The following is a 19371-nucleotide window of genomic DNA, read 5'->3' as shown; positions in this document are numbered from 1 at the left end:
AAAGTATTCCTTGAATAAGTAAGCCTGGATGACCTCTAACTTTATACACACACGCACACACACTTGGAGAAAGCAAGTATTTGTATTCTAAATGGATTCTGTTTAAACCAGGAACAAGGAAGAACTTTTGGTTTAGGACAGATGATGTTAGCCTTTGAATGTTTCCTTCTCATCCCCCGTGGGGGTAAAGAACACGGCGCACTTTTCACTTGCTGGGAATAATGAACTACTAAGAGTTCTGCTCTTTGAAGAAAAAATTTAGAACACTGACCTTGATGGAAGTAAGGCTGAGCCTAGGGCACTAATTTTGTAACTAGCAAAGGCAATAGGAAAATATGGGCTTAACATGTAACACAGTTACTTTGCAGGTAGAATTATAGGTTAATTGTTAAAGCATTAAAAGAAAAAAAAATTGTGATTGGTTGAGAACTCACTTATAAATTATACATCCTGAAGCATAAATGATGCTCGTGTGCATCCCGTATTGTAGAGTCTGCATCACAGTGCCCACAAGGAGGTGGGCTGCTCTGGAGGCTCCAGTCCCTTCTCCATCTTTCCCCAAGAGCTCAGTTGGGCAAGACTTTCCTGGTCCCACGACTCCACAGCGAACACGGAAATGAGAGTTGGCTCCTCTGAGCACCAAACTGAAATATGCACCCTTGTAATGATGAAAGTGGCAACCGCCATAAAAGACTCATGAGCGGCTGGACTGCTGGCTGGAATCTGAGCTGATCCCTCCGTCCACGGCTGAGTTCAGACAGGACTGAGCATTCCTGGCAGCCCAGAGGCCTGGGACTGGCAGAGTCTGGCAGGATGTGGACCCAGGGTGTTCTGGGGAAGAACTTGAGCCCTGTGCACTGTGGGGATCAGGACATATCCGGGCAGGCCAGGAGAGCCAGGCAGTGACTGACAGGCGGGGTGGGGAAGCCCTGTAGGAGAGAGCTGGTTTGAGTGAAAACCAGGTACCGTGCGCACAGTGCAGTGATGGGAAGTGTGGACTCAGGAACAGAATGGGAGCCCTTACTTGAACCTGTCCCCAGCCCAGAGACCAGAAAGGCACAGAGGTAAAGAGGAAAAGGCTACTTTTTTTGTAATGCGTGGGGCATAAGAAACTCTGCTGTGGGATTGCAGAAAAACCCATAATGTGAAGGGCAGCAGGCCATGCTTCTTGCCTGGGTCACACACTACCTCGTAGCTATAGCTTCCTGGGGGCTCAGGGCAGATACCTGAGGAGGCACTCTGCCCAGGGAGCAGCAGGTGACACGGTGACAGCCAGCCGAGCAGGACATGCCATGCTCAGGGGAGCAGCGGTGGGCGACAAGTGGGGGAAAGCTGCAAGGCCCAGTCGGAGCACGATGCAGGTTCCTGCCAAGCTCAGTGTATCAAACAGATACACAAAAGGAAGCTGGGGACAGCGGTCCTTCTAACGCAGAACTGTGCCTGGCAGAGTGGCGGACGAGGCTGTGTGAGGGATGTACATGTGGGCCAAACCCAGGGGCTACCAGCATGTTGTGTGTGCGTGGGCACAGCAGTGTGTGCGTGAATGTGTGGGCACACCTGCGTTCCACAGGAGTGCCTCCACGTGTATGGCAGTGCTTTTTATTTACTGGCGGAGAGAGATGGACGGGAGACGTAGGCATTTAAATAGATTTACCTTCAGCCTCTTTCTTCCCCCATCCGTGTCCAAGTAACTTGATCCTTCCACGACTCACAACCCTGCTGCATCTATTGATGACTTCAAGGGATAGCCCACCACTTACCACCTTCAACTCTTACTGCTGCTGATCTCTCTCAAGGATTCAGTAGTATTTGTAGGAAGCAAGCCCAGCAAAAGAAACTGGGGATAGTTAGAGAGGCAATAACAATGCCAAGTGTAGCTGTGGGCTGCAGTCCTTGTAAATTTCATATGGCAGGCCGACTTTCGGTGGCCTAATGATTTTTTAAAAAGTAATTTGCATAGATATAGCTGTTTCCATAGCAACTCAGATAGTGTTACATTTAGCAAAGCTACCCAGAGATGGTAAGAGGACTCCCTGGAGGTAAAAGGACTTTTAATAAGACCCTGGTGTTCCAGAGGTTCATCAGCAAACTGTAGAGACCAATTCCTTTCCTCTCACTGACTGTGTGGCTTACTTACTCAGACTGGCTTGCTTGTGGGAGAGTTCCCATCCTGGGGTCATGTGATCGTTTCTTCCCTTGCAATCCCATTTTCATTGGGTTCAAGTTATAAATACTTAGTTGTGCTCAATCTGAAGTTGATACATGACAATAAAATTTCACATCTGTGTTTGCACACTCCAATAGCTAAGTTAATAGCAAGGGCAGTTTTGCAGAAAATTATTAAATTGATAAACTGCTTGAAAATCCTAAATGATCCATGTTCATCTCATAACCACAACTGTGTGTTAAATACAAATTTCTACTTCCTGTTAATTCAGTAAAACATTAGGAAGTCTACTGAAAGTGGCATGGAAGGTAAGGCAAATTAACACTGTCCTGCCTATGAATGTTCTTAATGAAAGGTACACGTGATAAGGTGTTAAACGTCATTACGTGCACCAGAAAATGCCTCCAGGGCCAGAAGCAAAGAGGAAAGCTTCTACACACACCTTGTCTGAGAAAGAAACCCCAAAGCTGATGCTCTACTGCCAAAGAAAAGCAAATGCATTTAGTTTTCTTCTCTCTCTCTCCTTTAAGTCTCTTTTCTTTCACTGCTGTGAGCAAGCCTGGAACTCATACAAAATTAAACATCTGCTCCATCCAGACTATAAAATCACTTAAAAAGATAGATGCCAAAATCCTCAACAAAATATTAGCAAACTGAATGTTAAAAAAAACATTCATCACGATCAAGTGGATTTACTCCAGGGATGCAAGGGTGGTTCAATAATCACAAATCAATCGGCATGATACAACACATCAACAAGAGAAAGGACAAAAACCGTGTATCATCTCAATAGATGCAGAAAAAGCATTTGACAAAGTACAACATCCATTCATGAAAAAAACTCTCAACAAAGGAGGTTTACAGAGAACATACCTCAACACAGTAAAGGCCATATATGAAAACCCTACACCCAACATCATACTCAATGGTGAAAGACTGAGAGCTTTTCCTCTAAGATCAGGAACAAAACAAGGATGTCCACTCTCACCACTTTTATTCAACATAGTACTGAAGTCCTAACCATAGCAATCAAATAAGAAAAAGAGGAAAAAGGCATCTGGACTGGTAAAGAAGAAGTAAAACTTTCACTATTTGTAGATGACATGAGACCATATATAGAAAACCCTAAAGACTCCATCAAAAAAACCACTAGAACTGATAAATGAAATCAGTGAAGTCACAGAATACAAAATTAATATATAGAAATCTGTTGCATTTCTATACACTAATAATGAAGTAACAGAAAGAGAAATTAAGAAAACAATTCCATGTACAACTGCACCAAAAAGAGTAAAATACCTAGGAATAAACTTAACCAAAGAGATAAAAGACCTGTACTCCAAAAGCTATAAAACACTAACGAAAGCAACTGAAGATGACACAAACAAGTGGAGAGATATTCCATGCTCATGGGTTGGAAGAACCAGTATCGTTAAAATGTCTACACTACGCCAAGCAATCTACAGATTTAATGAATCCCTGTGAAAGGACCAATAGCATTTTTCACAGGACCAGAACAAATAATCCTAAAATTTGTATGAAACCACAAAAGATCCCGAAAAACCAAGGCAATCTTGAGAAAGGAGAATGAAGTTGAAGGTATCCCAATAGTAGATTTCAAGATACCCTACAAAGCTGTAGTAATCACAACAGTATGATACTGGAACAAAAACAGACAGATCAATGGGACAGAAGAGAGAGCCCACAAAGAAAGCCAGGCTTATATGGTCAATTAATTTATGACAAAGGAGGCAAGATATAATAGTGGGGAAAAGACAGTCTCTTCAACAAATTGTGCTGGGAAAACTGGACAGCTACGTGTAAAAGAATGAAATTGAACCACTTTCTTAAACCATACACAAAAATAAAATCAAACTCCTAGAAGAAAACATAGGCAGTAGTTTCTCTGACATTGGCCATAGGGACATTTTTCTAGATAGGCCTCCTCAGGGAAGGGAAGCAAAAGCAAAAATAAACTATTGGGAGTACACCAAATAAAAGCTTTTGTGCAGCAGAGGAAGCCATCAACAAAACAAGGAAACCTACGGAATGGGAGAAGATATTTGCAGATGATATATCTGATGAGGGGTTAATATCCAAAATATGTAAAGAGCTTATAAAAATCAACACCCCCAAAATAAATAATGATTTAAAAATGTGCTGACATGTATCATTATTTTAAGTACTAAATGTGTTTGTTACAGATCTGCTGTATGTGGAGTGCTGAATACTTTCTGCTTGAGTTTCTATGTTTTTAAAATTAGTTGAGAAAATTTCCAAACTTTTAAGTCAGACAACTGTCATTTATACAGTAAGTTAATTCTTGCTCACTATGGTGAATCAATAGCATGTGACCCTGGGAGTACCTCTAGTAATATTTGTGTGAGGCAAATCAAATTGTGTAGAGAATTATAAAGCACCATCCCCATGACTGCTTCCCTTAAAAAGGCACTTGGCTTCTTTCAGGGTATTAGATTAAAAGACAAATACGGATGGAGAGAGAAGACCAGAACTGTCTGAAGCCGGCAGCGTTCAAGGAAGGTTAGTTAGCAACAGCAGATATGCAGAAGGCGCCTACTTTGTGGGGGAGCGTGTGTGCAAGACTGCACATGCTTACCCACACATGCACAGGAGTGACACAATTGAATTCATTCTTATGAAACAGGAGCAGTTCTGTGAGTAATATGTTTTATTCTCTCGCTATCATTATCTGAAAGCCAAACTCATGTCCATCTTTAAAACCCACTACAAACATTAACTTCTTCATTCAGCCTTTCTTGATCTCCTTGATTGAAAATTCTCTTTCCTCCTTTAAGCTTTCCCGGCCCTTTCTCAGTGCTCACTTTGTGAACAGTTATCCACGTGTCCCCTCTCTCATATGTGACTGACAACTCCTTGGGGACAGGGCTCAGGTCGACATCATTTTTCTGTTTTATAACATCCACTCCACCCTCCATATAGTGTTGCTCAGACATATACTGGTGAACATAGGAAAAAAAAGGAGATGGCAAGAACGGCCAGCTCTGAAGGACAACTTCCTTATTTCCCTGGTGTTGGTCTCTGTGGTACAGGTCCCTGAGTTAGGAAATCATTTCATAGAGATTCTTCTTCTGAGCACCCCCTTGGGAGGGCATGGCCATGATGGCACACACCTTTCTGGAAGGCCAATAGGCCATCGGGCATGATGGGCAGCCCACTGGGAGAGTGAGTCACTAAGAGAACTTAGGTTAGCACACACAGAACAAAGCTGCCGCTTCTCCCCTGGCAGGCTGAATCTCATCCTCTAAGGGACAACCAGGAAGGAAGTTTATTTTGAACATTTCACTGGGAATAACAAATAAAAACATCTGTTGAAAAGGAAGCCAGGTGTTGGGCAGGGGATGAGCACATTCTTTAATTCTCCCCTCTCCTCCAGGATCCAGTGGGGATTTCCATGTTGTGTTCATTAACACTAGTTAATGTAATTTTTGTGATAATTGTAGAGCAAATAGAGCAAACTCTCAAATATAATTAGGGAAAAGTGTTTCTAATTAACTTGTAACTCGTGAGTCCCAAGTAGAGCCACAAATCAATTATGCATTGTCAGACCTAACAAGTAAAATGTGCCGCACATTTCCATCCGGGCAAATAAACAAAACAAAACAAAACAAAACGCCCCTGGCCATACTTGCCTTTGAACCTTTGCAATGCTTGGGCATGCTCTGAAACTTAATTGGAGGGAAGCACAGGTATGTTTGAGGTCACTTCACTTTCTCTCTCTCCCATGAGCAAGAAAGCACACTGAAGTAAGAGGTAACCACGAATTCATTCTAATTGGCAAAAATGACATATGAGCCAGATATTTTCTTTGGATAATTTGGCTACCATTAGCAACAAATGATTTTGGCATCTCTCAAAACATATCTGCGCTTCCTCATCCCCCACCACTCACTGTGATTAATTGTTGGCCTGGAGAGAGAAGAAAGTGATGTTCCTCCAACATGCATGATCATGACCACAGCCAGCGGGGCTTGTTAAAAATATGGATTCCTGGGCTATTATCTTGGAGATCTGGGGCCCAGAAATCTTTATTTGACTGGGGGAATTGGGAAATCATTGGTATAAAGCGAACAGGCTTTGTGAACAGAGGACTGGGGAAGGTACTGCATTTCAACTGTGACACTGAGCAAGTTAAATCCGGCCTCAGGGGTCCTCTGGGGTGATCTAGGGCACCCAGCACAATGACTGGTAAGTGATGGGTATTCAGGGATGTTTGTTTGCCGCTTCTTGACATATAGGATGCAGAGAATACCCTGATTTTCAGGTTAGGCACACTGGGGACCAACAAGAATGTAAAAAGAGGAAATAATGTAATGTATCAGCTCCACAAATATCCAGTGGTATCTTACTCTGTGGCATACGTAATAAAGAAGGATTATAACACTGATTTATACAGCCAAGTCTATATCTTACCATAACATGAATTAGAACTCCTTTAGAAACACTTGATATCAAAATGTCTTGCTCACTGGAATGCAGATGCCACCATCTTGGTCATTAATAAAAGATCTACAATCTAGGGGAGGACAATCTATGATTGGAGGGAGGCTGGATTTCTGAAGACTGTGGACAGAGCTGGGCTTTCACCCTGGAACACTTAACCTCCAGACTTCATTTATGGGAGAGAGAAAGAAAAAAATATTTTATTGATTGATTGATTGATTGATTTGAGAGAGACGGACGGGGGGGCAGAGGGAGAGGGATAAGCAGACTCCGCGATGAGCACAGAGCCCAACGCAGGGCTTGATCCCACAGCTCCGAGGTCATAACCCAAGCCGAAATCAAGAGTTGGACACTCAACAGACTGAGCCACCCAGGAGCCCCTGAGGTTCATTCTAAGTAATAAATTCCCATCACTTTCTCATCTCCATAGTCTGCTCCATTTTTCATCATCGCACTTGCCACTCCCTGAAATGACAGGTCTATTGTCTGTGTTGTCCACCAAAACATTACACACCACCACAACCATAACACAAAGCCCTAACATTCCACAATGGTTCTGTTAATGGATATTAAAATTACACTCCAAGTTTTGATACAGTCCACTTCTTTCCATGTAAAGGAACTGAAATCCAGGACCCTCCCAGCCACGCCCTTTCTTTCTCCCTTCCTCCACCTGACTCCCTGGAATGCAAGCACCAGCATCCTGGCCATTAGGAAGAGTGCCATACCCAGGGAGGGTCTATGGCTAGAAGATACCTGGGTATTCACCAAGCACCTAACTTCACTGCCACACAGTAGATGCTCAACAATCATTTGTTTAACGAATGAATGAATTAGACTTATAGCGTACAGAGTGGTTTTAAACTAGAATTAAGAATGGGTTGAGCAGGAAGTCAATGGTGTGAATTTTCTAATTCGGTTAGACTTGGCCTGGCTGGGGAGGAAATGAGCCATCAGAACTGGTGCTCTGTGTAGGGTTCTAAGTCTTGCCGTCTGCCTTTGGATATAAGCGGGCTACCTGTTATAGACAGAAAACCCTAAAATGGTTAAAATGACCCTTTAGAGGAGATAAGAGCAGACATCTCTGTAAAGAATGTGTGATACGTAGCCGGTTAGGAAATGAGTTGGGGTCAAGAGGCAGACCAACCTCAGACACCCGTCTCTTCTCCCCTTCAGCAGGGTGCTGCGGAATGATTCCTCCTCAGGCCTGCTGTTTCCTTCCTGTGGGTGGAGCACAACGCATGCAGCACAGACCCTCACTCATCCCTTCCCTGCAAGGAGGAGGGACTTATCCAAATAATCAGCAGGCATGCAACAGCTTTGGCTGTTCTGTCTGTCCTCCGCCTCTTGGGAATGAGTGGCCAGAGGAAACTCTGGCTCCCGTGGTCTCCATGGAAATGTGTCCTGCGGGGCTGGTGGAGGAAGAGGAAGCCTTCCCCGACCCAGCGGCTGCCTGTGGACACGTCTACCTAATCCTGGGCTTCGGTATTAGCCAACCCGCTTGGCAAACAGGCCTAGAGCCTGGCCTCCAGCCTGACTGCTAAGAGTAATGAGTTGATAATGTGGCTTCCCTCTTCAGTTTTGCTCAGAACTTGGTGTGGAAGAGAGGGCGCAGGAGTGGGTTCTATAAACTACGGCCTGAGGGCCAGCCATTTGCTTTTATACATAAAGTTTTATTGAGACCTAGCTACGACCAATTCTTTATGTACTGTCTACAGCTGTTTTCACACAATATAGGGAGAATTAAGTAGTTGTAACAGAGACCCTATGGCTTGCAAGCTAAAACAGTTATCATCTGGCCTTTCACAGGAAAAGTTTGCCAACTCCTATTCCGGAATCTAGAGGAATGTTGGGAAGGCTGAGGAATGCTTTCAGGTTTGGAAGCAAAGGAATCAGACTGCCAGAGGAATGCTTTCAGGTTTGGAAGCAAAGGAAAAGTGAAGGAAGGCAGGACTCAATGCCATCAAACACTGCTCTCCTGAAGACAAAAAAAGCGGAGTCCAAATGCAGGAGCAGGGTCAGCAGACAGAAGCTCAACTGAGCCTTGCCAAAACTTGTAGCAGAGTCGCAGAGGGAAGTGAACCACAGAAGCACCTCCAGTCAGAGCGGCAGAAAGAGCTGACGGAAGCTCTGGATCCTGGGGTCTGGAACATGGACAAGCAGGGAGACCTGAGTGGCACAGAGCAGAGATGCTCGTGGATGCCTGAGCTGCTGCTGAGGGGGACTCTGCAGGCTTTGTTGAGGAAAAGAAGTCACCTCAGTAAGAGCTGGTGTGGGGGTTTGTAGTGTGTCATCCTAGCGAGCCGAAACTACGCCTTCCCGATTTGTCTTCCTTCCTGGTTTCCGGGGTAAGTATGTCCACAGGAGAGATCTGCAGGCCATGTGGCAGGTGCTAGGGAAGCAGCAGGTGCTGGGCTCCTGGGCACCAGGCCCTGCCGCAGGCTGTGGGCATTTTCATGGGTCGGTTGGCTGCCTCACCTTCTCGGGGTGGGGCAATGGTGGCCACAGAGCTGCCGGCTCCCACCACTTCTTATCCAGCTTCCGCATGTGCTGGGCCAGGTGCGTGTGGAACGCTGTGGTCAAGGGAGCCAGCTTCTGTGTTTCTCTCACACGGTCAATATCCAGCCAATGAGAGGCAGAAGAGGGTACGTGTCTGTCCTCATGGGTGCCTGATGGTCCTTGCTCTCCCCTGCTTCATATCCAGCTTGTCTTCCTGATCTCTGCCTCCTGACCTATGTCAGCTTCCCACTCAGCACCAGACAGAGGTGAAGGCTTCCTTGGACTTCTTTACTTAGCTACTACCTTGGTAGTAGGTCTCAGCTTGATAATAAGTCCCTCTGACCCTATCACGTATACTGCTCATGCTTTTCTGGTCAAAGCCCAGCTGAGAAGCCTAATGGGGTGGCTTCCATTGCCAGGATCTAAATGTTGCAAGATGGCAGCAACATTTCCAATTCCATGGGTGGATTCATCTTCCCTTCAACTGGTAAATGCATGATACCAAAATTAACCTTTTGTTGGGATTTTGTCCCCTGATTCATTTTAAATTCGCCGATGGTGGACTCTGGAAGCTAGGCACCGTCGGACTGGCCTCTCCTAACTGATTAAACCCAAAAAGATCTCCAATTACTCATCTTTCTTCAAATACAGTGGTTGGCAGAACAATGGTCCTCTAAAAGTGTCCATATCCTAATCCCCAGAACCTGTGAATGTGTGACCTTTTACTGAAGATGTGATTAATTTAAGATGGGCGGATCATCCTAGAGATTCTTCTGGATTATCCAGGTGGGCCCAACTAATCACATAGGTCCTTAAAAGCAGAGAACCACTCCTGACGAAATGAAAGTGGGTCTCCAGTCAAGGAATGTGGGCAGCTCTAGTAGCCAGAAAAGCCAAGGACTGTACCCTAGAGTCTCTGGAAAGGAACATAGCCCTGTTGATATCCTGATTTTAGCCCAGTGAGACTTACGTTGGACTTCTAACCTCTGGAACTGGAAGGTAATAAACTTGCATTGTTTTACGTGGCTAGATTTTTGGAAATATATTGTAGAAGAAATACATAACCACTATAGACTTCACTGAGTGGCTGCTATGGCCTTGGTTGGGGCTGGCCTTGGGGTGCATACCTGTGTCTGGGATAACTGCTCTTAGGGCTTAGGATGGCTTCTTTTCTACAGGTGATGGGCATGGGCCAGGGTTCACACCCCTGGACAGTGAGATGGGTAGCAGTTGACACTGAAACAAAGTATTGTTGAGACCCTGAAAGTATGTCAACAATTCCAGCATGAGGTAGCCCTGGGCTACCTAAAGAGAGACAGAGGGACAGGGAACCTTCTGGCAGAGGCCGTGCAGAAGAGAAAAGCTTGGGAGGATGATCTTCCTACTTTAGTTAACTTAAGAATTGTGAACTTTGAACTTTAACACACAAGGGCAAGAGATACTGATTTTTAGGCTTTAATTCCTTTGACATTAAAGTCTTTGGACTTCAACATAAAAGTGGGTTGAAACTTTGATTTTTAATTTCTCCTTGGGAATTTGATATTTGGTGGGGCTTATATTAACATTCGAGGCACCTCTACATTGCTGACATTCCATTATTGGAATGTCTCTATTCAGTTTTATCTTTGTGATACTGTTTAGTTTTATGACAGAACTTCTGATATGTTATGTTGGTCAACATGGCTGGACATGACTTGGGATATGAAATAAATCTGGGATTTAATTTTACATTTTGTGAACATGGTGACTCTGAATTTGATTTAAATGGTGTGCTATCCTGACCCATTTCAGCACCTCTTAATATAATATATGAAACACCCACCGGGAGTCCCAGGTGATCACCAAAAAGCTCAGGAAGATAGAGGAGAGGCTACCTTGACAAAATGCTTAGCTCCTGCTTTGGAGAGATGAGACATGCTTCTAGGTGATCACAGCAAAAGGGATAAGCGAAAACAGAGTGGAAGATACCGGTAGGGAAAATGCTTCCCCTCTGTTCCAGTGTCTCTTTCCATGAAGGGTGTTTAGTTAATGTTACACCCTAGACTTCTTTTGAAATAGTAAACTCACTTGGCTAACAGACCTGAAGGGATGCCTCCAGCTTGGCTTCTATCAGTAATAGAGGCCATACTTAATAATATTTACACTTTGTGGTAGCTGTGAAACTGTTCAGAATTCATGCAGGCAAGAGATTATTAATGGGAACATAATGGAACAAAGAGAATGGAAGGAGCAATCCAGCGGATGAGACATTTTATTTAATTTCTGTACTATGCAAAATAGATGGGAGGTGAGTTGGCTGGAGAAGTTGGAGTGGAAGCCAGGACAGCCCAGGATAAACACAGAGGGGACTCCATCCCAGTGATCCAAGGAGGTGGCTGAGTGTCTTAGTGGAACCCAGGGAAGATTCATGCTCAGAGAAGGCAGGCGTAGGGGATGTAGAAATGAGAAGGGGGGCTACCAAAGGGTGACTGATTGAAAGGAAGCAGTTGCCCACCCTCTCATTCTCCACTCCTACCCAGGTGGAAAGAACACCTGGCAGCCAGAAAATCACTGGCCCCTCCCCATAGGTCAGACACATAAACAACTCAGAAGACTATTCTCCAAAGAGATTGACGGCACTGAGGGAGAACGGAAACACTAATGTGGATATCTGAGTCTTAGAGAAAAGTCCTCCTCCTCCTCAAGATACTTGAAGGGCTCCCCATCACAACAGCTCATGCCTACCTGCTCACCTGAAGCCAAGCTCAGTTAATAAGCTTCACTGATATGCACAGCTCTCAAACTCTCTACTCTTTCTGTCTTAAAAATGAGCAGAGATTTCATCCTTTTTTAAATCACTGAATAATATTCCATTGTATATATATGCCACATCTTTTTTATCCATTCTTCAGTTGATGGGTACTTGGGCTGTTTCTATAATTTGAAAGTTCATTGTGTATAACCATCATTCAAGTAGTATTGTTCCTTAAAATATATGGTTTTGTAAACTTATGTGTAGAACATATGGGAATAGCCATGTGCTCAACTGCTTGAAACTATACTGTGTATAAACCTTCATTAAAGCAACATCTTCTTTCATAAAAAAAAAAAAGAACAGAAAACTGAGGGTCTCTCCACATTTAAAGTAAGCCTGCAAAATTAATGAGAAAGACTCCCATAAAAACAAATAGAAAGAAATGACACCAGAGAAAGGTGAGATGATTGATAAACAGAAAACAAACTTTAGTTCTAAATAATATCCTTAGAGAAATGCAAGAATAGTTTACATTCATAAAATAAGAATTGAGATTATAAAAAAAACACAAGAGTTCTTAGAATTAAAATAATGATACTATTAATATTAATAATAATAATATCTCCTAGATCCCTGCAAAAAATAAAAACCCTCATCAATAGGTTGAGAGAAATTTTGGATACTGGAGAAATCTCTCATGATAAAAAGACAAAGGGCTCCAAATAATACATGAAAATATAAGAGAGAGGTAAAGTCCAAGAGGTTCAAAATCTGACCACCAACAATTCTAAAAAGAGAGGATGGAGAAAATGAACCAATTAAAAAAAAAAAACACACACAAGTTTTCTGGCACTGAAGGTCATGACTCTTTAAGATGGAAATGTCCAATTCCAATGAATTTTTAAAAAAGCACAAACCTAGGTATCTCATCACAGACTTTTATGTATCAGGGATAAAATTAACTTATAGAAAATATTCCCAAGAAAAATAATTTCTATCCAACCATATCCAATAAATATCAATCATGTATGAGGATTTAATACTGACATATTCAGAATTTCATCTCCTAAACACCTCAGTTAATTACTTAATATTTGAAACTTATAAGAGAATAAACCAAGAGAGAGGACAGCCTGGGATCTAGGAGACAGATGTCCCAACCCTGGAGAACAATGCAGAAATTCTAGAGAGCAGTCATCAAATTCTGCCCCCCAAATAGAGGATTCTGCTCATGAGATTTCTGGAAAACCAGGGAACTGATGACCAAAATCACAAATTGAAATGGTGGGCATTGTAGATGATGAAGGATCTGTTAGATATGATCCTAGAAATCATTTCTTTGACAAGGATCATCACTTTGGACCCACTGGGAAAGAAATTTGATGGCTGGGTGACCACATGGGTCTGCTCTTCCATCATAATGCAAAGGCTACTCTCTGGCTTTCAACTTTTGAATTGAGCTATAGAAAACCTTGGAAGACTGACTCTGGTTACAGAATAGATTGCAAATATATTCAACCTTGACACTGTAAAAGTCAAGTATGATGACAGAGGTTGTGAAGAAGGGTGAAGACATAGAGCACTAATATTCTTATCTTATAAAATGGGTGATGAGATAATGTTTTTATTCGATTGAAAAGATAGAAGCTTAACTTTGAAGTTACCAATGCATTTGCTGAGGAACCAAGGAATAAAGATCCCATCACTTTGGAAAGGAGAAGGCATGAGTGGTGAAAATATGAAAAATCCTTCTCCCTCATAGTAGAAAGTCAATATGAAAAGCCTATGATAACTGATTACATAGAGTGAAATAAGCATATCATTTAAAGACATGGAATAAACACGAGAAAACAAAACAAAACAAAACAACAACAAAAAAAAACAAAGCAAAAGCTGAGACTGAAAGCCTCTGAGGGACTGGAGTATCTAATACCAGAGGACAGATGAGGCAGGGGACTGTCGTTTTCATTAAGAGCATCTTTATACAATTTCATTTTTTACCGTATATAGCCATTACTTTGATTGAAAATATTAAAATGCATTTAATTATCATCTTTGCCACTTCAAATCCTTCACAAGTAAATGCTTTAAAAAGATGCATTAAGAAATCAGGCCAACTGATTAAGCAACACGATTAAGTCCTCATGGTTCTACATTTATCTGCATTGCTTTATTTCCTCGACAAACAAATGTGTTTGCGCACATCTGGGAAAAGATGAAGGACCTCCTGGATCTGGGTATGTATTAGTTTCCTAGGGCTGCCATAATAAAGTACCACCAATTAAGTGGCCAAGACAACAGAAACTTACTATCACCGTTCTGGAGGCTGGAAGTCAAAGATCAAGATGTCACCAGGGTTGGTTCCTTCCAAGGCTGTGAAGAGAATCTGCTCCCAGCCTCTTTCCTGGCTTCTGGTGTTTTTGGGCAAACTGTGGCATTCTTTGCCTCGAGGAAGCATTACCCCATCTCTGCCTTCATGTTCACATGGCCTTCTCCCTGTGTGTATCTGTGTCTGAATTTCTCTTCATAGGGACACCAGCTATGTCAGATTAACAGCCCACTGTACTCTAATATCCTAACTTAACTAATTACATCTGAGTCACGTTTTGAGGGGCTATGGGTTAGGGCTTTAACATACGAATTTGGGGGGCACGTAATTCAACGTATAACAGACTGGGCATTAAATCAACTGACATAATGCTAGTAAGTAAAAGAGTTAAACTGAGGCCTGTCTCTTTAATTAAAAGGAAAGACTATCTGGGTATTTGAAGCACAAGATGCAAGAATATACCCTGCTCCTGGAGAATCGGAACTCTTAAGGACACTTGCTTTCAACAGAAATAAAAGTTATTTATTAAGTTTTATGGTTTAATAAAAACTGGTTTATTATGATTTGTAAAGCATTCTGAAATCTTTAGTTGGGCATTTCAAAATTTAGGTTGATTATTTCCATATTTAGAGAGAGAAAAATTATATTAGTCAAGCCCAAAGGACATGCAACATTTGTAACCAAAGTTTATTTGCTTAGGATATTTCAAGTAATGGCTAGCATATAATAGCTTCAACTGGATTTAAATAAAATTCTGATCATCATTTCATAGTAATTATTGCATAGGAAGAAAATTATTTATTGCAAGGCCTAACAGGCAGAAGCAAAATATATTCTGCTGTGAATAGATATTGCAGTGCAAACAGGCAGATTTTTTTAAGCATGCATGCTTATGTGTTGAATGTAAATGCATGTAAATAGCTCAATTTTAACATTTTATTATTGTTCAAACAGTTTGCCAAGGAATACTCAGTAAATAATTTAAAGCTCTGCAAGAACATTTCTTTCTTTTAGTCTTTTATTGTTTATAATTTGGTGCTCTACATCCTTCTGGTTATATAGCCTAGGTCTAATCTAAAATCTTGTTTAGAAACATGCTTTATTATTTTTTAAAAATCACTGACATTGTTCTTTTTGGTATCTGTTTACAAGACATCTTAATTTGTAAATATCTAAAAGAGGAATTCAAAGGGTACTTCACCTTCCCTTCCCCTATACATATAGATTTTTAACACACATTGGTTTTCATGCATTTGCTAATATTCAGGGAGGAGGATGCAGGAGAGAAAGCTCCCTTGTACTGACGGGGCTCTGTCACGTACCGAGTCCTTAGTCCTTGCTGGACTTCTATTAGGTCTGCTGCAGACTTACAACAGAAGTAAAGGGCATAGTTGTTTCACTTAAATCACTGTTTTATTAATTCATGCCTGCATATCTAACCTAATCCTAAAAAGCTTTGAGGAGGGTCCTTGTGACAATGTGACTACAGCAGTGAAGAGAGGCTTTTTACCCTTACGGCGCCATCATGAGCCTTGGTGCTCCTCTAATTAAGTTTCCAAAACGTAGACACATTTGTCAGCAACACCCTTTTTCATATTTAGCAGACAGCAGGGCATGGGTGGGACAATTCCAAACAGAGCCGCCGAGCATCCCAGTGGGCTCTGGTGGAAGCACCGTGTGGGTCCGCTGAACGTCAACCCTGCACGTGCAGATGTCCAAGGATTAGCGCACACCTGACACCCGCAGAAATTCCAAAGCACGTGAAAAATGAAAGATGAAGGATGAATGGAGAGTGTGAGCTTAGTGTAGCAAAGCGTTTACCAGGCGTGGGGGGAGACAAGAGTCTCGGAGGAGGAGTAGAAAGAGAATGACAGATAAGATAAATGGGGGATTTGATGTCCTTGAGGTTAAATCAGTTGGCTGTACTAAAATACTGGAATCCCAAAGCTCCCCAGAAGCCAACAGAATCTAAGCTTTCATAGCTCACTGTGGCAGAGGAGGGCTGGGCTGGTGCTGAAGATGAACATGACTCTCTAAGGCTCTTTGAGGTGAATTCATTTGCCTCATTTTACTTTTGCTCAGGCAGTGTAGTCAGCACTGGCTTGATCTGGATCATTCATGCTATGTCTACATAGAAGTTAGCAGAACCTTGCCAGTTTCCAGGCACCCTCAGATTTCTGCCAGCATGGGAGTTTAGAAGGCTTTATTGCTACAGACTGGCCTGCAGCAGCAAGTCCTTCCACACTGGAATGTTCTAGTACATGGTTGCTTCTGATTTCCCTTTCTAGGGCAGTAGCTTGGTTAAGGTGCTTATCGTGTTTCAATAGTGTCCACCATGGCAACTCCAGAAACCATGAGCTTCAACCCATCGAAACGTTTTAACAACATGTGTTTCTTTGAAAAACTTAAAATTCATGCCTGGAGTGCAGCCATGCTCAATAAGACCGTGATTCTGGAACAGCAGAAAACATCTACTGAAGTAGCAACCACTGTCATTGTGGAACCATTCAGCCCCAGTGGCCTGGATGGAGTCATGACAGAAGTCAGCATTTCTTCCAGGAAGGGACGTGGGATGAGTCTCGGCCACAAGCACGTGCTGATGCAGAAACACTGGGCCATGATGTGACAATGGGTACAAACCTTTGTTCTTCCCCGAAGGAGCAGGAGAAGGGGCATGTGTACTCTGTCTGTATATCAAGTACTCCATCTTTCCCATAGCCAAAGCTTCACCAGGAAAGGAAACTTCTCCACATTCTGTTACCTACCTTTGATGTTTCCAAAGGAGGCTCGCATAGAAATGTTTGATGCTGCCCAGGTACATTAAATGGAAGACATCCAGCATCTGTCAGAAGCAGGGCTGCCTAGTAGCTCTGAATATCGGAAGAAGCATGGGCATGCTGCAGCAGATGAGCTAAGGGGACAGAGCCACTGCTGCTATTTCCTTCTGGTTTACACCATCAATCACCTCAGCCTTTTGCATGTGGCCAAGTTTCCTTGGCAATGAGATAAGCCATCCCAGAGGGTTTTGTGTTGGGGCAAATCCAAATTTTAGCAAAATCCAGATCTTTTAAAATCATGAAATGGATGCATAACGTGCATAGCAGAAGGTGTTCTGTAGGCCTCATGCATCCAACTGGCAAGGCCTTGATGCACAGAAGCACCACGATGTTTGTTTTCCATCATACATATGGAGTCCTTTCTCTCAATCTCAAAGTAGGGATGGGGTCTCTCCCAACCATAATGGTAGGGTATACTTTCAATTATTTAGTTCACCCCCCAAACTATCCTACACATCATAATATGTGCGTAACAATAGTTTTACCTTAACTGACCCATATGAGTTTGGTGTAAAACATCACTTTAATAACACTGTAACCTTAACAACTAATTTTTTTTCTAGAAAGACAATTCTCCACTTAGAGAAACACAAAAAAGAAAGCAAAAAAGGAAAGTACCTGGGGTCTAGTTCTAATTTAGCTGCGAGTGGGAAAGAGATGTGACAATAACCTTAAAGGGTATACATTTAAGAAAACAGGCTGAAGCTGGGAGTCTTAACCTTAGCCTGGACAAATACTTATGGCTCTCAGCTTGAGTAATGTATTTTCTTAAAAAAAAAACCAAGTTCACATATATCTCATGAGTGTAGCTTCAAGGAAGTTATGGAATCAAGACAGAAGATCAGTGGCATCACGGAGAATTAAGAGATCCTTTTTTGAGAATCAACCTTGCAATCAACCATTTGCCAAACACTTAGAGGGGAACTCTGATGAATGAAAAACCAAATATCACCTAAAACAACAATGTGGATAATCAAGAAGAGTACTCTGAAAGCCCATCCTGAGGCCACTTACATTGTTAGCACTCCAGCAAGTAAAACTGCACATTTAGAAGGTGAGAGACAAGAGTGAAAGCTAATGTTTACATGTTATTCCAATGTTCACACATACGCCGAGAAAGGTACTGCTAAACGCTTAGATGTTCTCATTCATCAAATCCTCATGGCGCTATGAGGTGCAATGCTAGTGACCTCTACTTTACAAAACTCAAAAGTTCTGTGTTCACAGAAAGACATGCTCTCATGTTCACGTTTGAGAAAGTCCCTATATGTAAATATGTAAAAATATAATATAAACATATATGTAAATATATAATATATGCACATAATATATATGTAAATATATAAATATATGTAAGAGAGATTCCCTAATATGTAATCCTACCACCTAGGGACTTTTAGTAGGCATGAATATTTTTTTCAAGAAATTAACTGTGAAGTACCATGAGATCTCTGTTCTTAATCACATTATAAACCAAAATATATACCTTATTAATAACAATTCATATATCTTGTCCTTTTACGAATACTTATTTAATGCCATTTTAATGATCACCTGAGGGTGTTGTAAGATGCTGAGCTACTTCTAAATCAAGTGACAAAACTGAAATTGGGCCATAGAATTTTAGAAGGGTTATGTTTGCGGCATTCTAATGATCTCATTTGGTCAATCCACAGGTGTTAAATTAGATACCTTTTAATTCGCTTGTTCAGCTCATGCGTATCGGGACTGTCCATGGTTATCAGCCCCCTGAGAAGCCCCTCACCCACCATCCTTGGTTAGCATGTTTGCTACCGTGCTGGATCATGGAGCCTTTGTCTTGAGAGGCAGGTGTACTGTTAATAAGGATTCTAACCTGTGACCAGCTCCCGGATCTCCAGGTCAGTGGTCTTGCGGAGTAACCTCACCAGCGCTGGAATGCCACCGCAGTTTTTCAGGGCAATTTTATTATCATCGTTGGCCTTCCCGTACACCAAGTTTCTCAAGGCTCCACAGGCACTACGGTGGACTTCTGTCATCCGATGATCCAGCAGGTCCACCAGGAGCTGGATGCCTCCTTGTCTCCTTATCTGCAAGAACACAGGGCACAACTTTTGCCTTAGAGAGTAAGCTTTCACTATGTAGATCAAAATGGGTTTTTCTTATGGAGCAATTGCTAAAATTAATGTGACTGAACTGACTTAGAGCACACAAAGGAAAAAAGAAAACAAACCAGTGTTCTTAGATTTGACTGCCTTTACTTGCTTTCATATCCTACTGATAACATTTCTAACATACCTCCTTTCAAGTTGTAGATTTTGAAAAGCTGATTTTTACTCATAAG

General features: G+C 42.2%; 1 protein-coding gene across 4 annotated transcripts in view; it reads right to left on the bottom strand.

Annotated features, from left to right (window-relative positions):
• CTNND2 (catenin delta 2) overlaps nt 1–19371 on the bottom strand; it is a 904171-nt gene that overhangs the window by 190589 nt on the left and 694211 nt on the right. For all 4 annotated transcript variants that reach the window (XM_027605522.1, XM_027605518.2, XM_027605519.2 and 1 more), the window contains one exon: nt 18904–19117. In XM_027605522.1, the coding sequence (XP_027461323.1) occupies nt 18904–19117 (214 nt within the window). The remainder of the gene's footprint in view (nt 1–18903; nt 19118–19371) is intronic.

The sequence above is a fragment of the Zalophus californianus genome, chromosome 5, assembly GCF_009762305.2.
Source record: "Zalophus californianus isolate mZalCal1 chromosome 5, mZalCal1.pri.v2, whole genome shotgun sequence".
Lineage (NCBI taxonomy): Eukaryota > Metazoa > Chordata > Mammalia > Carnivora > Otariidae > Zalophus > Zalophus californianus.
This window is presented reverse-complemented; position numbering and strand designations above follow the sequence as displayed.